At 38.7% G+C, this 19820-nt stretch overlaps 1 protein-coding gene across 5 annotated transcripts in view; it reads right to left on the bottom strand.

Moving 5' to 3' along the window:
- The window catches only part of ABCG2 (ATP binding cassette subfamily G member 2 (Junior blood group)), a 64789-nt gene that overhangs the window by 23373 nt on the left and 21596 nt on the right, over positions 1-19820 (bottom strand). For 2 of the 5 annotated variants that reach the window (XM_043971479.1, XM_043971478.1), the window contains 5 exons: positions 14923-15145; positions 12802-12861; positions 6374-6488; positions 4700-4852; positions 666-823 (listed from right to left, as the gene is read on the bottom strand). In XM_043971479.1, coding sequence (XP_043827414.1) covers positions 666-823; positions 4700-4852; positions 6374-6488; positions 12802-12861; positions 14923-15131 — 695 coding nt within the window. In that variant the 5' untranslated portion in view covers positions 15132-15145. Of the gene's footprint in view, positions 1-665; positions 824-4699; positions 4853-6373; positions 6489-6723; positions 6837-12801; positions 12862-14922; positions 15146-16450; positions 16471-16874; positions 16886-19820 lie in introns of those variants that run through there. The other 3 variants (XM_043971482.1, XM_043971481.1, XM_043971483.1) reach the window with 3 other exon arrangements.

Here is a 19820-nt window from a genome sequence, read left to right as displayed (position 1 = left end):
CCATAATAGAAAAATTCTGACAGTATCTTTACCTAAACTATTTTATTCAATTCGATTAATATAGGAAGTATTTACTAGGTATCTACTATGTGCCAAGCAATGTGCAAGGGGTTTAAACAACAAAAACATAATCTTTCCTCCAAGGAGTGGATATTCTACTTGGGGGGAACATTGTACATACATAGAAATACAAAATAACTTGAAGTAGGGAGCAATGACAACTCCAGGAATTAGGAAAGGCTTCTGGGATGTAACGATTGGAATGACGCCACCTGCTGGAGACTTACTGTAGAAGAGTTACACCCATGAAGCGAAGGTCTTTGAGGGCAAGACCAGGAGTCTTTTCTTTGGCGTCAAGAAGTGTCGGGGGCTAGTGGGAGGAGGAAGGAAGAGACTGGCGCTCGGTCTCATGCTCTTTCCTGGGGACTCTGGCAGAGAAGGGAGCTAAAAATGTGCTTTCCCTTTAATAGATAGGAATCTAGGCCTTTCTCTCTCTCTTTATCAAATTCTTATTCTCCTTAATAAACGCTTAAAAGTCTAACTCTTGCTAAAGCTTATAATTTATTGGCGACCACTCATTAGATATTTTAGACAGACTAGCTAGAATTTTAGCCCTTAACAGGGAGCAGGGACACTTGAGTGGATTGTCCTTCCTCAATCCTCACCTCTTCAGTAGTAAAAGAACAGCATTCGCTGTGCTAGAGTCCAAGCCAGTTGTGGGCTCGTCCAAAAACAAGATGGATGGATCAGAAATGAGCTCCATTCCAATACTGGTTCTTTTTCTCTCTCCTCCAGACACACCACGAGAAAACGGAGTTCCCACCTAAAGCAAGAGAGCAGCGGATTCCACAAAAAGCTAAGTTTATTTATCTACGTTTACTTGATTAAATCATTATTTAATTTTAAGTTACTGTCAACAAATTCAAATACTGAAGACACGGTCTGGACTTGGTAAAATTCCTATCTCATAGACACATCATATTGGCATAAAGCAATGAGAAAGGAAATAACTCATCGGAACCATCAGTCACAGAATTCAGAGGGAGCAAATAAGTCTTTCTTCCAGAAGGTAGCCTATATATATAATTCTTTGTCCAGGTGTTCAGGAATAACAAAAATAACAATAATAGTAGCACCTAGTATTTAAATGGGATCTACTATGTGGCCTCAGGCACTGTGCAAAGCACTTTACAAATATTATCTCAGTGGATCCTCACCACAACCCTCTGAGGAAGGTGCTATTAATTTTTTTTTTTTTTGCAGGGCAATGGGGGTTAAGTGACTTGCCCAGGGTCACACAGCTAGCAAGTGTCAAGTGTCTGAGGCTGGATTTGAACTCGGGTCCTCCTGAATCCAAGGCTGGTGCTTTATCCACTGCGCCACCTAGCTGCCCCCCAAGGTGCTATTATTTTACAGATGAGGAAACTGAAGCAAACAGAGGTCACATCACTTGCTCCAGGTTACACAGCTAATAAGTGTCTGAGGTTGTATTTGAAGTAAGGTCTTCCCGATTCGGATCTCTATCCACTGTACCACCCAGATGCCTAAGAGAGTAACAATAAATGGCATTTATCTTTCTAACTCCATTCAAAGAAAGAGGTTACATTGTATACTCTAAAGAGTAATGGAAAGAGAATCCATGCTTTGACCTGAATTCAAATTCTGCCTATTCCACTAACTCACTAAGTTACCTTAAGCAAGTTCCTTACTGGAGATGTGACTAGCATATCTTGTGTTCTGACAAGGTCTCCAAAAAATCCTAGGAAATACAAACAAATTAAATTGGGGGTAGGATGGGATAGGACAGATATCTCTGTCTCTAGCAGAGATGGATCTAGTTTTTGTCTTTCCATTCCCAGTGCTTATCTCAGAGCCTGACTTAGTAGCAGGTGATTAGTAAATGTTTGAATACTAGCTGATGACTTGAGTGCATACTATACTCCCTGGTACAGGAGTCCATTAGAATCCTGGAGTCTACTGGCCTGGACTTATGGGCCATTCCTCTGTTACATGTGGTTCCTTCAGCTCAATAAAATGATAATGGAGATATTAAAAAAAAAAAAACACCTCCTATCTCAAAGAAAGGTAAAGATAGGCAAAACAGAAAAGGAAAACCTCTATTACTTACCAGATTCATAAGGAGTACCTTGAAGAGGGACTAAAAAGAAAAGCTTAACCTTAGTAGATCAGAAAAGAGTGGGCTACCACACCTATTCTTACCCTCTTTGAAATCATCTCACAGAGCCACCTTCTGGAGAAAGCCTTCCTGGCTTCAATTAGCATTTTCAATCTCTATCTCAACCTTTCCCCTCAACACATTTTATCCTAAGATACTGCAGTTAATCGTGTTCATGTGCCTTGTCTAGAACCTAGCTTCTTAGTCTGTGGGTCTTGAACTCATATGATGTGGTGCAACTGAATGTGGGGGTTGCTGCAACCTTGGTTTTGAACACATAATACACACACTTTGCGCTGTGCATGCCGGGGTCACGTAAAAATTTCTCCGGCAAAAGGGGGTCAGGAGGGGCAGCTAGGTGAGACAGTGGATAGAGCTCTGGCCCTGGAGTCAGGAGGACCTGAGTTCAAATCTGGCCTCAGACACTTAACACTTACTAGCTGTGTGACCCTGGGCAAGTCACTTAACCCCAATTGCCTCACCAAAAAAAAAAAAAAAAAAAAAAGGTGGTCAGGAGTAGAAAAACTTTTAGAAGCCCTGGTCTAGCTCAGAGGACTCCAGAGTTGGGGGCTGTGCCTGCTCCCAAGAACAAACCAAATGGAAGATGGGTCACGTCCCCACCCTCCCTGTGAGAGTCAATCATGGGGTTTGTCTGCTATGCAGACTTCTAACCACTTCTTACCTAGAGAGAAGGATGGAGAGAAAAATGAGGCTTGGCAGCTAAGGGCAGCTAACAGCTACTCCGCTGTTACAGGTACCATTAGGAAAATTCTCCTGTATCCCCTGCCCCTCAGTTAATCCCATGGCTCTTTGGTACCTCTTTGATAGATGGGCTCTGTACCTAGGACGGTAGCTGATGAGTAAGAGACTTGCCCTTGCCTCTTTTCATTAGGGGTGGGACAGTTTCTCAGGATGAGTAGACACGAATATACTATGATTTGTAATTAAAGATCTCACTCTTCCCAACGAACTCATCTTTCTTCCAAATTTCCCTATAACCACCACCAATCTTCAAGTCACCTCACTATCACCTGTTATGGCTCACTCTTCCTCATCCCACATCCAGTTGGCTGCCAAATCTTGTCATTTCTACCCCTGCAGTCATTTCCATCTTTCTCTTCTCTATCTTCACACAGCCTAGTACAGGCCCTTATCACCTCTGGCCTGGATTACTGCAAAGGCTGATCTCTCTGATTCAATTCTCTCTCCTTACCAATCCTTCTCCCACACAGCTGCCAAAGAGATTTAACTAAAACTTAGAACAGAACAAGTCACTCTCCTATTCAATAAACTTCATTTTAATCTCTTCAATGAAACTCAACAGTAACTGACTCATCTCGTGGAGATTTAGCATGGTGAAAAGCTTGCTGTATTTTGACATCAATCTTCTACTTAGAAGTAATAAAATAGTCAAAAGGAAGAGAGCTTTGGCAACAGCCAACAACCACAACAACAAATAATTATAACCATGAGACTTTATATTGCAAAAGGTTTTAAGGTTTATAAAGTGTAGTGCCTGGATAATATAAAAACTACATACAAAAAAGCTGACTGGATTTAATCTTTTGAATGTCAGGGACCATGGGAGACCAAACAAAGACAATATGACAGGTTTCTTGTCCATTCATCTGTCCCCTAGAGCAGTTGAGTAATCTTTTCTATTTTTCCTATCACATAAGATATGTCTGAGAAGACATCAATAATGGAAAGAGAAAAGGAACAAAGTAAGCAAAATTGACTGGAGGATGAGAAAAACAATATATATATATATATTTTTTAAATGATATGGGATTTACGAACTGCAGTTCCATGACAAAAAGTAGACCTCTCGACCCTGGTCAGCTCTCCCCTCCATAAAAGAAATGAATATACATAAGAGTAAACACTTTAGACATTGCCTCTTTCATACCTCCAATGTTGAATATTTATTGATAAAAAAGAAAGTGCAGTATAGTAAGAAGAACACTGTGTTTTTAAATAAGGGGGACTAGCAAATCCTAGTCTTTAGCATGCCAAGCTGTGTGGCTCTGGGCATGTCACTTAACCTCTGTTTGCCTCAGTTTCTTCATCTGAAAAATGGGGATAATAATAGCACCTTCCTTCCAGGGCTATTATGAGGATGAAATGAGATAATATTTGTAAATCATTTAGCATAGTGATTGGCACGTAGTGAGCATTACATAAACATTAACTATAATTATCATTATTTAACCTCTCTGGACTCTGGTTTTCTTATTTGAAAAACGAGGATAAATGTTTTCCACCTACATGCCAAGGTTGATATAAGGGAAAACATTTGGCAAATGTTAAAGTATTATATAAATGTGAATTATAAGCACTATAATTATAGCAATATAGGTTAATTAAAATTTTAATATTATGGAATAACTAGCCCTTTTATGGACTAAAATAAATCATGTGTGAAAATGATACAGATTATGTCATAAAACTTCAGGATAAAAAGAATGTAACGCTATAGATCACGTAATATTCGGTATTGATTGTTCTGCAATTACCCATTACCTTGGAATCTGCGACTTTCTCCAAACCTAGCTCCTTGATAATCCTGTTAATTCGTTCATTCTTTTCACGGTTCTTCATGCTGGTTGGAAGTCGAAGTGCTGCTGAGAACTGTAAATTTTCTCTTACTGTGAGAGTGCCCATCACAACATCATCCTTATAAGAAAAAGTGAGATTTAAAATGAATATCAGGGTTTTACTTCCCTCAACTCCATAAGTAATTAAAACCTCCCACAGTCCAAAATGGATTTAACATTTATAAACACCTATAGTACTCAGATGCTAAACAAGACACTGTACTCTATATATTGTAGTCACATGTAGTAATATACTCTAGTACCACCACTTTTTATTAAGTCTTTTATTCCCCAAATAAGCAATTTATTTAATAGAAAAACAACAAGGGGCAGCTAGGTGGCGCAGTGGATAGAGCACTGGCCCTGGAGTCAGGAGTACCTGAGTTCAAATCCAGCCTCAGACACTTAACACTTACTAGCTGTGTGACCCTGGGCAAGTCACTTAACCCCAACTGCCTCACTAAAAAAAAATTTTAAAAAAGAAAAAAAAAAAAAGAAAAACAACAACATGGAATTCCTTATCTGATTGTTCAATGGATTGGTGATTATCATTGGGGGGGGATACATGGGAGATAAAAATAAAACCAAGACTTCCTGTTCAGAGGCCTTTTCCCTTCTATTTCACTTGGCGATCTTTCTCATCAGCTCCTCTGGATCCAACTACACAGATGGCTTTCAAATCTACTTGTCCAGACATATCCTCTCTCAAACTTCTTTCTCACATTCCCAACTGCCTATTAATCTCAAACTAGACTTCCAGTTAACATCTGATACTCGCCATGTCCAAAACTTAAATAATTCCTCCCCAAACCCTCCCCTCTTCCTATTCTCGTCTATTTGGTCAGCGATATCCTGTCCCAACCCCAAGTCTCACATCTCCAACTATCAGACATCTTACACTAGCTGTACTGTTGACATTTTAAACTCCCTATGTCTCAAACTGTCTCCTCTTCTCCATTGTTGAGGCTGCCACTACCAACCTCCCAATCACCCAGGCTCACAAGCTAGGTCGCATCCTCAACTCTTCACTCTCTGTCATCCCACATATCCAAGCAATTATCAAGTCTTGCCATTTTTTTTTTTTTTTGGTGAGGCAATTGGGGTTAAGTGACTCGCCCAGGGTCACACAGCTAGTAAGTGTTAAGTGTCTGAGGCCGGATTTGAACTCAGGTACTCCTGAATCCAAGGCCAGTGCTTTATCCACTGCGCCACCTAGCTGCCCCCCTTCCTTCCATTTTAATCCTGAAATGGCCTTGGGATTATTTTGCTTATTTGAATCTTATGCCAAGACTCCATTAAAGTAGCTTCACCCTCTCCCACTTCTCTCTGCTTTGTGAAATAACACTTCTCAAAATATTCCATTGTCCTTTGTAAGATTTTGCAAACAAGTTTATATTCTAAACTTCTCTCCACTCAACAAGTCGGCGGGTGAGCTGTTGATTGACTAAGGTGGTGTTTAGGCTCTTTTAGGTAATTAATTTACATAAACATAGCCTGAATTACATTTGAAGTCAGGAGGCTGGGGAGCCCCATTTATTAAAACATGTCCAGATAGTCCATGGGGATCTTTACAAAAAGTATTGCCTTTACCATGACTTACCTGCACAACATAGCCTGAATTACATTTGAAGTCAGGAGGCTGAGGAGCCCCATTTATTAAAACATGTCCAGATAGTCCACGGGGGTCTTTCCTAGCAGCTAAGACATCTAACAATCTGTAAGAAAAAAATGGCATGCTCAATCCTTATAGGAAAACCTTTTTTTTTCTTTACAAAACTTAAACACAAATCTGATGTTCTACATATAAATCTAGATTAAGTAAGAAAAATCAGTTGGTCAATAATCCCAAAGTTAAACACCACTGGAAACTAACAAAAAGAATGTAGAAATGTCTGTTACATTTATTTCCTCAACTTCATTTCTATTTAAATTAATACAACTCTGCAATACCTCCTAAGGCTGAATCATGTCACTATGATAAACAATTTCTTCCTGCTTCCCTTCTCATCCTTGTTTGAAGGTTGGGAGTTTCCATCAGCAGTATATTTCAGAAGCACAAAAGCCTAAAAAGAATTCCTGGAAGACTTAAAAAAAAGAGATCAGAGGGATACAGAAAAATAGAAGAAAGAAATGAAAGTGATGAAAGAAAATTATTAAAAGGAAATTAACAACTTGGTAAAAGAGGACCAAAAAAGACTGAAGAAAATAACACTTGGTCCAATGGTAAAAGAAACACACACACACACACACACACACACACACACACAAATCACTAAAGAAAAGAGCTTCTTAAGCAGAATTGTCCAAATAGACAAAAAAAAAGGTATAATAGCTCACGGAAATCTAATTTATTTATTTATTTAATGCCATACCAATCAAGCTATCAAAAAATATTTTATACATCTAGAAAAAATAATAACAAAATTAATCTGGAAGAACAAAAGCTCAAGGACATCACCAGAATCAATGAAAAAAAAAAAGAAGGTGGTCTAGCAGTACCAGATTTCAAACTGTATTATAAAGTAGTAATTATCAAAATAATCTGGTACTGGCTAAGAAATAGAGAGGTAGGTCAGTGGAACAGAATAGGCCCATATTACACTATAGTAAATGAGTAATCTACTATATGACAAACCCAAAGATCCAAGATTTTAGAACAAAAACTCATTATTTGACATAAGCTGTTGGGAAAAATGTAAAACAGTATGGCAGAAACTAGGTGTAGACCAACATCTCACACTGTATACTAAAATAAGGTCAAAATGGGTACATGATTTACACATAAAAGGTAATACCATGAGAAATTAAAAGAGCATGGCCTAGTTTATCTGTCAGATTTATGGACAGAGATAGAATTTAGGACCAAAGAAGATATAGAGAGCATTATAAAATGTAAAATAGATAATTTTGATTATATAAAATTAAAAAGCTTTTGCACAAATAAAACTAATGTAACCAAGATTATAAGGAAAGCAGAAAACTGGGAAAGAATTTTTGAAACAAGTTATCTCAGGTAAAGTCCTCATTTCTCAAATACATAGGAACTGAGTCAAATTTATAAAATTACAAGTCATTTCCCAACTGTTAAATGGTCAAAGGATATGAACAGACAGGTTTCAGACAAAGAAATCAAAGCTATCTATTGCCATATGAAAAAATGCTCCAGATCACTATTGATCAGAGACATGCAAATTAAAACAATTCTGAGGTGCCACCTCACACCTATCAGAGTAGCAAATATAACAAAAAAAGGAAGATGTTGGAGGGGATGTGGAAAAACTGGGAAACTAATCCACTGTTTGGTGGAGTTATGAAAAGATCCAAACATTCTGGAGAGCAATTTGAAACCATGCCCAAAGGGCTATAAAACTGCATACCCTTTGATCCAGCAATACCACTGTTAGGTTTATGTCCCAAAGACATCCCCCAAAAGAGAAAAAGACCTATTTTTACAAAAATATTTATAGCAGCTCTTTTTGTGCTGGTTAAGAATTGGAAATCAAAGGGATGCCAATCAGTTGGGGAATGGCTGAACAAGCTGTGGTATATGATGGTAATGGAATATTATTGTGCTATAAGAAATGACAAGCAGGAGGATTTCAGAAAGGCCTAGAAAGACTTATATGAAATGGTGTAAAGTGAGCAGAACCAAGAGAACATTGTGTATAGTGACAGCAATATTATTTGATGAAGAACTGTGAATGATTTAACTATTCTCAGCAATACAATGATCCAAGACAATCTCAAAGGACTAATGATGAAGTATAATATCCACCTCCAAAGAAAGAACTGATAGTGATTCAACACAGACTGAATGAAAAATAGTAAGCTGTTTTTCACTTTCTTTCATTTTTTCTTTTCTTCAAATTTTCTTATACCAAATGACTAATCTGGTAATGTTTTACATAATTGCACGTGTAAAATGTATATCTGATTGCTTACTGGCTCAGGGAGGGGGAGGGGAAGGAGGGAAAGAATTTGGAACTCAAAACTTTAAATAAAAATATTTATTATTATTATTTTTTTTATTTTTATTTTTAGGGGCAGCTAGATGGCGCAGTGGACAAAGCACCGGCCCTGGATTCAGGAGGACCTGAGTTCAAATCCAACCTCAGACACTTAACACTTACTAGCTGTGTGACCCTGGGCAAGTCACTTAACCCTAATTGCCTCACCAAAAAAAAAAATTATTTTTAAAACTCTCTGAAGAAAATAATTCCTTAAAAATCATAATTGGGTGGCTGGAAGCTGATTCCATGAGATATCCAGAAACAACAAAACAAAGTTAAGAGGATGAAAAAATTGAAGAAAATGTGAACTATCTCATCAGAACAACAACTGACCTGGAAAATAGCTTGAGAATGGGGGCAGCTAGGTGGCACAGTGGATAGAACACCAGCCCTGGAGTTAAGATGACCTGAGTTCAAATCTGAGCCCAGACACTTGACACTTAGTAGCTGTGTGACCCTGGGCAAGTCACTTAATTCCAACTGACTCAAAAAAAAAAAAAAAAGATTAGGGGGAGAACATTTAAAAATTATTAGACTACCTGAAAGCCATGATCTTTAAAATACCCTAAACATATTTCAAGAAATTATAAAACAAATTCCCTGATATCCTAGAACAAAAGGGTAAAATAGAAATTGAAATAACCCACCAATTACCATTTGAAAGAGATCCCAAAATAAAAGCTCACAGAAATATTAGAGTCAAATCCCAGAGCTACCAGGTCAAGGAAAAAATAGTGCAAACGGGCAGAAAGAAATAGTTCAAATATTATGGAGTCCCAGTCAGGATAACACAAGATTTAACAGCTTACACATTAAAGAAGCAGAGGGCTTAGAGCATGACATTATAGAAAGCAAAGGAGCCAGGAATACGACCAAAAATAACCTTCCCACCTTAAAGCAGAAAAAAAAAATGGATATTAAATGAAACAGGGGACTTCAAAGAATTCCTGATAAAAGGACCACAGCCAAACAGACAATCTGACATTCAAACACAGGACTCAAAAGAAGCATTAAAAAGTAAAAATGAAAGAGAAATTATAGGAGACTCAAAGTCAAACTGTTTATATTCACATATGGGAATAATGATAAAGTTCTTGGATCATTATCAAGGCAGGTAGAAGCAGTCCACATAGGCTGAGGCAGGGACATGAGTCAATTATGTTGGGATGATCTCAAAAAAAAAAAAAAAAATGAAGGGGTGAGAAAGAGGGATGTACTGAGAGAATGGGGAATAGAGAGGTAGAATGGGGAAACTATCTCACCTAAGAAAGGAACACAAGGAAGAGCTTTTACAGAAGAGGGGAAATTGGGGTGTGGGGTGGCAAGGAATGCTTGAACCTCACTGGAATTGTTTCAAAGAGGGAAGAATGGGAATGTATACACACATGTACACAGAAGTGGGTACAAAAATGTATCTCACCCAAGAGGGAAATAGAGGAGGAAAGGGAATGGTAAAAAAGAGGGCAGATTAAGGGAGGCAGCGGTAAGAAAGCAAAATAGACTTTTGAGGAAGGATAAAATAAAAAGACAATCACTATTGATTTGAGAAATGCAAATTAGAACAACTGTGAGGTACCACCTCACACCTATTAGAAATGACAAATGGGGTAGCTAGGTGGCACAGTGGATAGAGCACTGGCCCTGAATTCAGGAGGACCTGAGTTCAAATCTGGCATCAGACACTTAACACTTACTAGCTGTGTGGGTAAGTCACTTAACCCCAATTGCCTCACTAAAAAAAAAAAAAAAAAAAAAAAAAAAAAAAAGGGGCTATAAATCTGCGCATACTCTCGGACCCAGCATTATCACTACTAGATACAAAGAGACCAAAGGAAAAGGAAAAGGACCTATACATACCAAAAAAAATTATAGCAGTCCTTTTTTGTGGTGGCAAAGAATTAGAAATTGAAGGGATGTTCCATCAACTTGATAATGGCAGAATAAGTTGTGGCTTATGATTGTGATGGAGTGTGCTATAAGAAAGTATAAGGTGGGGAGTGGTTTTATAAAAAACAAACAAACATGAAAAGACCTATATGAACTGATGCAAACTGAAGGGAGAAGAACCAAGAGGTCATCGTGCAGAATAACAGCAATGTTGTAACCATGATCAATGAATGGTGAAAGACTTGGCTACTCAGATCAATATGATGATCCCAGACAATTCCAAAGGACTCATGATGAAAAATGACATCTACATCCAGAGTGAAAACTGATGCATTCAAATGTAAACTAAAGTATAATTTCTCACTTTATTTATTTATGTTTTTTGCAATATGGTTAACATGGAAATGTTTTGCACGATCTCCCATGTGTACGTATTCTTGCCTTTTCAGTGGGTAGGGGAGGGGTAGGATGGAGGAAAAGAATTCAGCATTCAATTTTAAAAGAAAAGAATTTTTTAAATAAAGAAATTTTTTCTTATTTTCTTAAATCTAGACAATAAACAAAGCAATAAATCAAGCCCTGATTTTTACCATTTTTTAATTTGTAAGGTATAAAGATCTGGCATAGCCCTAATTTCAGGAAAGATTAAGAGGAAGCCGCTTTCCCAATATTTTTCAGATAAATAACTACACATTAGAAAACTCCCATTTGTGAGAGGGATAAGTTAAAGGGTTCAAAAAAACATCACAAAATATCTATAGGTGACAATACCAGATTTTCTTAACCTGGAGTCCATACAACTCCCAAGGTCCATGGGTAGATTCTAGGGAGGTCTGTAAACTTGGAATGGGGAATCCATTTTACACATTTATTTCCACTAACCTCTAAAATTTAGCATTTCCCTCAATTATGAATGTAGGCAACAAACATCTTGAAAAAGAGTCCACAGGCTTCATTAGACTGAGAGAAGGGTTTATGATACAAAAAAGGTTAAGATCACCCTATTCCCTATAATGACTAAAAACCTTCAACCAGAATTGAGATCTAGTTAATTATCAGATAATTTGTGAAGTAATAATAATTCACATTTATTTAAAATTTACAGAGAATTTTCCTCTCAACCACCCACGAGAAAGGTAATACAACTATTAATAAACCAAACCCTGGAGCTGGATCACCATTCTACTTTTTTTCCCCACATCCCCTCCAGAATTTGTTATTTTCTTTTTATATCATGTTAGCCAAGCTGATAAGTGAGGTGGTACTTCAACGTGTTTATTTTTAATTTTTCCCAATTACATGTAAAAACAATTTTAGCATTCTTTTTTTCAAATTTGAGTTCCAAATTCTCTCCTCCCTATCTTCTCCCCTCATTGACAAGGCAAAACATATTCTGTGTAAGAAATGCTGTGAAAGAAAATACAGACTAAAAAGAAAGAAAGAAAACAAGAAAAATAAAGTTAAAAAAAAGTATCTTCAATCTGCATTCAAGGTCCACCAGTTCTTTCTCTGGAGATGGACTGCACCCTTTATCATAAGTCCTTCAGAACTGTCTTGGATCATTGTATTGCTAAGAATAGCTAAGCTATTCACAGTAGATCACTAAACAATATTGCCATTACCATATACAATGTTCTCCTGGTTCTGCTCATTTCACTTTGCATCAGTTCATGCACGGCTGGCCTCCATACTTAATCCATATATATATATATACCAGATCAGAACTCTAAGTATGGAACTATCTACACTCTATCATCCACAATACCTGTATTAACAAACTTGCCCTACAGCCTAGAATTGTTTTCCGATGAACTTAACTGATACTTAGTGCTCATTCAGCTTCTTTCTTTTCTTTTGTTTCTAAGTTTCTCAAATAAGAAGTCAACATCAGTTGCTATTGCTTCAAATGCATTAGTTTTCTCTACTCCAACTAGATTATGAACTAATCAATATTTCCAAGAATATGAACACAGTACTGAGCCCAGCATGGATATTAAATTAATACTTAAGGATTGGGGAAGAAAATTTTAATGTGTTTTACAACATTAACATAATTACTCTCAAAAAAAATTTTTAAATAAAAAAATTTATTCTCATAGAAAAATGTGTCCTCTGCTAATTCAATACTCACGAAGATTTGCCACCACCTGTGGGTCCTAAAATGGCATTGAGGCCCGGCTTCATGATCCCACTATAAGACAGAACATAAACAATGGTTCATTATTAAAAAAACACTGGTTCATTATAAAAAAAATTATTCCGTTCACTTTTTTTAAGTTGTACTTAAAACACTAATGAAAAATTATTTTTAAGAAAACCTGAAAAATTCTCTCAAGTTTTTGAAGTATGTATCTACTCTGAGTTAGTACAGATGTGAGTAAAGCCCCTTTCCTTGATGTCACTGCATTCTCTCTCTCTCTCTCTCTCTCTCTCTCTCTCTCTCTCTTTTTTTGCAGGGCAATGAGGGTTAAGTGACTTGCCCAGGGTCACACAGCTAGTAAATGTCAAGTGTCTGAGGCTGTACTTGAATTCAGGTCCTCCTGAATCCAGGGCTAGCTGCCCCCAGATGTCACTGTATTCTTTAAAAAAAAAACCACAAAATTAATTTTTAAAATTAAAATAGCTTTTCTGTGGAGCTCCTGGATAGGAAAAAAAAAAGTCAACACCAATGCAACAGGTGGCTCCTCTTTGCAAATTAAACTTAAGTTTGTGCATATTTTTTCTCTTAAAAGCTCAGTTATTGAATATTTACCAGCACATCCCTCCCCTCCACCTCAATATAAAAACATTTCTTGGGATCAACAGGAGGGCAGAAGATGGCTCAGGAAATAAAATCATTACAGAGATTTGCAGTATTCTACATTCATTATCTCAGCTGAGTTTTGTAAACATTACTAGGATGGAATGAGGTATCCAATATTATCAAGTCTACCACCACCATACCTCTCTCATCTTTCCTCCCAATTCTGCCACCCAGTACAGGCCCATCTCACCGGGACTAGTGAAGACTAGTCACTTCTATCAGCCCTCCGGCTCTTTGGAGCTCTATGCAAAGCTGTTTCCCTCATGTTTAAGAAAGAATAATGTCTCCCCTTGAACATAATATTACATGTTGGCACGACAAAGCAGGTATGAGCAAGCCTAGCCTCTGCCATCAATCACTGACAGGGAATCAACTAGATTCTTTAATTTTTCCAGTCCTATTATGTCAGAACTATGCAGAAAACCAACCCCACCCTCCCTTTGCCATTTTCTGTGTGCATATAAAACACATATTTAAAAACTGCTCAATAAGGAGAGCACCACTAACACTTCACTCCTTCCTCCAATTTCTTTAGTTCCTCATTTCTCATTTCACCTTGGACTGGCCCCACAAAATGGTCTCTTCCCTTCTGCTCGTGAGGTTGTCTGGCTTCTGTCCAGGCTCAGCTCCAATCCCACCTTCTGAAGGACTTTTCCTGGTCTCCACGGGTGCTAATGTCTTCTCCTCAGATATTACCACCGATTATTTTACATGCTGTCTCACCCATTAGAATACAAACCCCTTGAGGACAGAGTTTTTGATTGGCACACTACCAGTTACCTGGCTCTTAATAAATGTTACTAGTCATTTATGAAGGTTGGTTCAAATGTTAATCAGTCAGGGGCAGCTAGATGGCGCAGTGGGTAGAGCACTGGCCCTGGAGTCAGGAGGACCTGAGTTCAGATCCAGCCTAAGACACTTAACACTTACTAGCTGTGTGACCCTGGGCAAGTCACTTAACCCCAACTGCCTCACTTTAAAAAAAAAAGTTAATCAGTCAGCATGCAGTTATTAAATTCCTACTATAAAATTCTCAAGATAGAAAGAAAGGGTTAAAAAAAAAGTGCCTGAGCCCATAAAGCTTACAGTCTAATAGGGGAAAAAAGATGCAAACAACTATGTATTAATAAGAGATATATATGTTTATGTACATATGTGTGTATATATGCATCCATACACATTTATTTATGTGTAGGTATGTATGTAATAAACTGGGAGATCACCTCAGAAGGAAGGCACTGAGATTTAAGGAGGCCCAGGAAACAGTTCTTGCTTAAGGTAAGAGTTTACCTGAGATTTGAAAGAGACCAGAGAATGGAGATCAGGAAAAACAGACATAGACATGGGAATCAATTACAGGATATGGCCAAATTCAGGAGTGTTATGTTCAAGGAACAGCAAGGAAGAACTAGGTGACCAGTGACCCCTAAACAAGATTCATGGACTTACTTTAAATTCTTGAGTATTTCCTTCTTAATGACCTTCCGACAACCTATGAAGCCAGTCTTCACTCGAACCTGATAGCAGATGTTATGAAAACTCAACACGGCATCGGGTTGTCTCTTTGCTCCTTCAAGAGTTTCTGAGGTACCCTCCGCTGGGCCATTGCTGTTTGTTTGTGACAGTGGGGTTATGACTTGAATCTCAACTGCTGACATTTTGCAGTCTTTCTCTATAATGAAAAGAGAAAGTTAGGTCACCAATAAGATCACAATCTCATCAAAAGCCACCAATTAAAAGTACCAAAAATAAGATAAAATAAAATTTCACTTCAGTGGAAGAGACCTATTTTCAGTGAACCAACTTACTATACCCCTTCAAAACATAAGTGACGATGGACATGGGTCTGCTGCCCCGGGCAGATGGACACTGCTTTAAGGAGGAAGGGCTGGAGGGGTCTGGGTACTCAGAGCCAGGTGGCACCTGACAGAGGTGGGTGGTGGCCTGCCTCCTGAGGGTCGAATTCTCACTCTGGAGGGTCAAAAGCTTTTTCTGCATCACGCTCAGCTAGTCACTCAGGCTGTTATTCACCTTCGTGAGCTGCTGGATCTTTGCCTCAGAAGCCACCAGCGCATTTTTGACATCCATGAATTCTTGGATAGGGACGGGTCCGTCTGACAAGTCCATGTACGAGATGGGATCCGGTCAGAAACCCTACCTCCCCCTGGGGGAAGTTGCCTACCCAGAAGAGAGTGTGGCCAGACTACAGTCTTTCCCCCCACAAGCCTCCAAGTTAGAGAAGCAGAACAACATGGCAGAGAGCGACTACGACAACACCACCCCCGACTCAGAGCTGGATGACACAGGATCCAGCAGAAAGGCCAGACAGTGGAGTGTCATCTGGCCCTCGGAGGGAACCATTCCCAAGGTTGGAGACCCACACAGTGTGTCGAGTTTCACCCTCCCGAGCACAGAAGACCTCATTCGAAAAACTGAACAGATCACCAAGAACATCCAGGAGCTCTTGCGAGCTGCCCAGGAAAATAAGCATGACAGCTATATTTCATGCTCAGAGAGGATACATGTGGTCATGACTGAAATGGCAGCCCTCTTCCCCAAAAAACCCAAATCTGATATGGTGAGGACTTCGCTGTGCCTCCTGACATCTGGTGCCTACAGACTCCAGTCTGAGTGCAAGAAGACCCTGCCAGGGGAGTCCTGCTGCCCTGCGGACATCCAGCTGGTCACCCAGCAGGTCATTCAGTGCACGCATGACATCGCCAAGGCCGCAAAGCAGCTGGTGACCATCACCACCAAAGAGAACAATCACTGAGACTCCTCTTCTGGTTTTTAGTCTTTGTAAGATCCAATTTCAAATTTAGACGTGGAACTTGACAGATTTTTACACACACACACAAAAAATTTAGTGGCAGAGTAAACTTTTTAAAATAAAAAAATTTTTTAAATTAAAAAAAAGGGGGCAGCTAGGTGGTGCAGTGCGTGAGTTCAAATTCGGCCTTAGACACTTAACACTTACTAGCTGTGTGACCCTGGGCAAGTCACTTAACCCCAACTGACTCACTTAAAAAAAAAAATTTTTTAAACGTTAAGTGACCATATATATATGTGTGTGTGTGTGTGTGTGTGTGTGTGTGTGTCTGTGATGTATGTATGCATGCATATATATGTGTGTATATATATATACACACATATATATATGACTGCCATTTATATAATTAAAAGCAAGTAATTATATTTAGTTCTAGGATTTTATCTAATAGGAAATAACAGACAGTAGTAACTGGCCTGGCATCAGACTATAAGAAATGGCTGCAATTAAATCCTCTATTCTCCTGAAGAAATAATAAGTTTGGGCAGCTAGGTGGTGCAGTAGATAAAGCACCAGCCCTGGATTCAGGAGGACCTGAGTTCAAATCCGGCCTCAGACACTTGACACTTACTAGCTGTGTGACCCTGGACAAGTCACTTAACCCTCACTGCCCCACCAAAAAAAAACAAACAAAAAAACAAAAGAAATAATAAGGTTTGGGGGATCAATAGGGCTACAGCCTTTTGCTTTCACTGATAAATATATTCTGTCTTCCTGTATCCACAGGGGGGTGGGGGTGGGGGATAGATTTGCTAATACCAGCAATCCATTCTACAGCCCCTTGAGAGACAAGGTAGCTTGGTGGGAGAAAAAATAATCAATTTCAAGTCAGAGGCCCTAGGTTCAATTCACAGCTTTGACAATCATTAACTAGGTTACCTTGAACAATTCATTTAACTTCTCTAAATTGGTTTCTTCATGTATTAAAAAAAAAAAAAAGGAGGGTGGACTTCTATGGTCCTATCCAGCTCTCAATCTATCATCTTCTAACCTTTCTACCTCAGTCTCTTACTGAGGGTTGTGGGGGCCCCTCAGTACAGGGAGCAGCATACACCACAGCTGGGATCAGAAGGCCTTCCCTGAGGCCTGAGCTCGCACAAATCACCTAATCTCTTGGAGTTTCCATTTCTTTTTTCTGCAAAATGGAGAAAACACCACCAACCTCAAAGGACTATTTAGAGGAAAAAACAGTTGAGGCATCATGAGGGCCCACCTGGAATAAGGGAGATGCATGCTCCTTTTTGGAGCATGCATGTAAAATGGGGCAGAATCTCCAAGCAATGCCAAATTTGCAAAACACTACACCATTTGTTGATCTCCTGTAGTTAAAATCAGGAGACATGGGGCAGCTAGGTGGCACTATAGTGGATAAAGCACTGGCCCTGGATTCAAGAGGACCTGAATTCAAATCCAGTCTCAGACACTTAACACTTACTAGCTGTGTGTGTGACCCTGGGCAAGTCACTTAACCCTCATTGTACAACACCAAAAAAAAAAAAAAAAGAATCAGGGGATACAAAAACAAAAGCGAAACAATCCCCACATTTACGTTCCATCCAGAGACATGCACAAGTATGTCGATATTTACAAGTAATTAAGGACTCATCAAAGGGAAGGTTCCAAACATCTGGGGCAGTCTGTGCAAAGTCTTAGAGATGTACTACTCCATATGAGAAACGCCAATGAATGGAAAGGTAGGTTGGAGTCAAGTCAAAAAGGGATTTAAATGCCAAAAAGAATTGTTTATATTTGATCTCAGAGGCAACAGGAAGCCATTGTAACCTCCTGACATGGCCAGATCACGGCTTTAGAATTATCACACTATCAGTCTTCTGGAGGGCAGATTACAGAGACTAGAGAGAGGGAAAACAATTTGAATGTTTCAATTATTTCAATAATCCAGAGGAGAGGTGATAAGAGCCCAAGCTAGGGTGGTGGCTATTAAGTGGAGAGAAAGGGGCAATGGTGGAGTTGTTGTGGATATAGAACTGGCAAAAGTGATACAGGAAAAAAATACTGTGAAGAAGTTCTGTAGATTATGGAATCCTGAAAAATTGGGGGCATAGAAGGCATTTTCATAACTGCTTCCAACTAAAACACAAAAGCACTCAGTGGCTGGGGAAACTACTGGGAAAAAAACCATTACAATAAATGAAGATTCACAATTTTACAATTTTAATTTTAAGATTCAAATTTTACAATTTAAATGAAGAACCACAGAAATACTGAATATGAAAAATCTGTGAAAAGATGGGAATGCACATAAGAAGTGGTGCAGAAAAAAAAGAGAAAAAAAAAAGAAGTGGTGCAGAAGAAATAAATCAGAAACAAACAAATACATACAATAACGCCAACACCATATACAGATAGCAACATGAAAGGTGACCAAGCTCAGGTGAAATACAAAGGACTACATCATTAAGGTTAATGCAAACAGACCCCAGGGACAGCACAGGGTCTCAGTTTCTGCATCTTGCAGAGGAATCAACAGGGAAGAAAGCCAGACCAAAGGGAAGCCAGGATCTCTCTGACTCTGAACCAATACAGCACCCAGCCGGATGATGGGGGCTGAGTCCCTCACTCTGACAAAAAGAGGCAAAAGACAATACTGGCCCTCAATGAACTACAATCTAAATCAGAAAGAAGCCTGGAAGAATGAACCCCCTCCCCTAAAAAAGAACCTTGCCACAATGAGCTATACTAGTAGCAGGGATGCTCAAAATATAAATGATTAAAAAAAAAAAAGACCCCAAACCATTGATGAACACAACCTCAGAGAAAAGCAAAGGCTGGGCACAAACTCAACTAGAATTCCTAGAAGAAATGAAGCAAGATTACTTTTTTAAGAGTTTTTAAATGTTTTATAAATTAAATGAGAACTCTTAAGGAAGAAAAATTGGAAAAGAAATGAGAGCTCTACAAGAAGGAATTAGAGGGCAGCTAGGTGGCACAGTGGATAAAGCACTGGCCCTGGATTCAGGAGGACCTGAGTTCAAATCCGGCCTCAGACACTTGATACTTACTAGCTGTGTGACTCTGGACAAGTCACTTAACCCCCCCCAAAAAAAAAAAAAAGAAGGAATTAGAGGGGGCAGCTAGATGACACTTACTAGCTGTGTGACCCTGGGCAAGTCACTTAACCCTCATTGCCTGCAAAAAAAAAAAAAAAGAAGAAGAAGAAGAAGGAATTAGAAAGGGAATAAATAACTTGGCATAAAAGGTATAAAACTTTACCCAAGCAATACATTCCCTGAAAATCAGAATGGACTAAATTGGAACTGATGATTCTATGAAGCAAGAAATATTGAAACAAAGTCAAAAGGTTGAAAAAATAGAAGAAAACATAAGGTATCTCACAGCAAAAACAACTAACCTGGAAAACAGTCTGAGAAGGGAAAATTTCAGAATCATTAGAGTATCTGAAAACCATGACCAAAAAAAAAAGAGCCTAGATAGGCTACTTCGGGATATCTTTTTTAAAAAGGTCCAGATCTATTAGAACTAGAGGGAAAGGTAG

Source organism: Dromiciops gliroides, chromosome 6 (genome assembly GCF_019393635.1).
Source record: "Dromiciops gliroides isolate mDroGli1 chromosome 6, mDroGli1.pri, whole genome shotgun sequence".
NCBI classification, from domain to species: Eukaryota; Metazoa; Chordata; class Mammalia; order Microbiotheria; family Microbiotheriidae; genus Dromiciops; species Dromiciops gliroides.
Note: the sequence above shows the minus strand (reverse complement) of the source record. Positions and strands in the feature narration are given on the sequence as shown.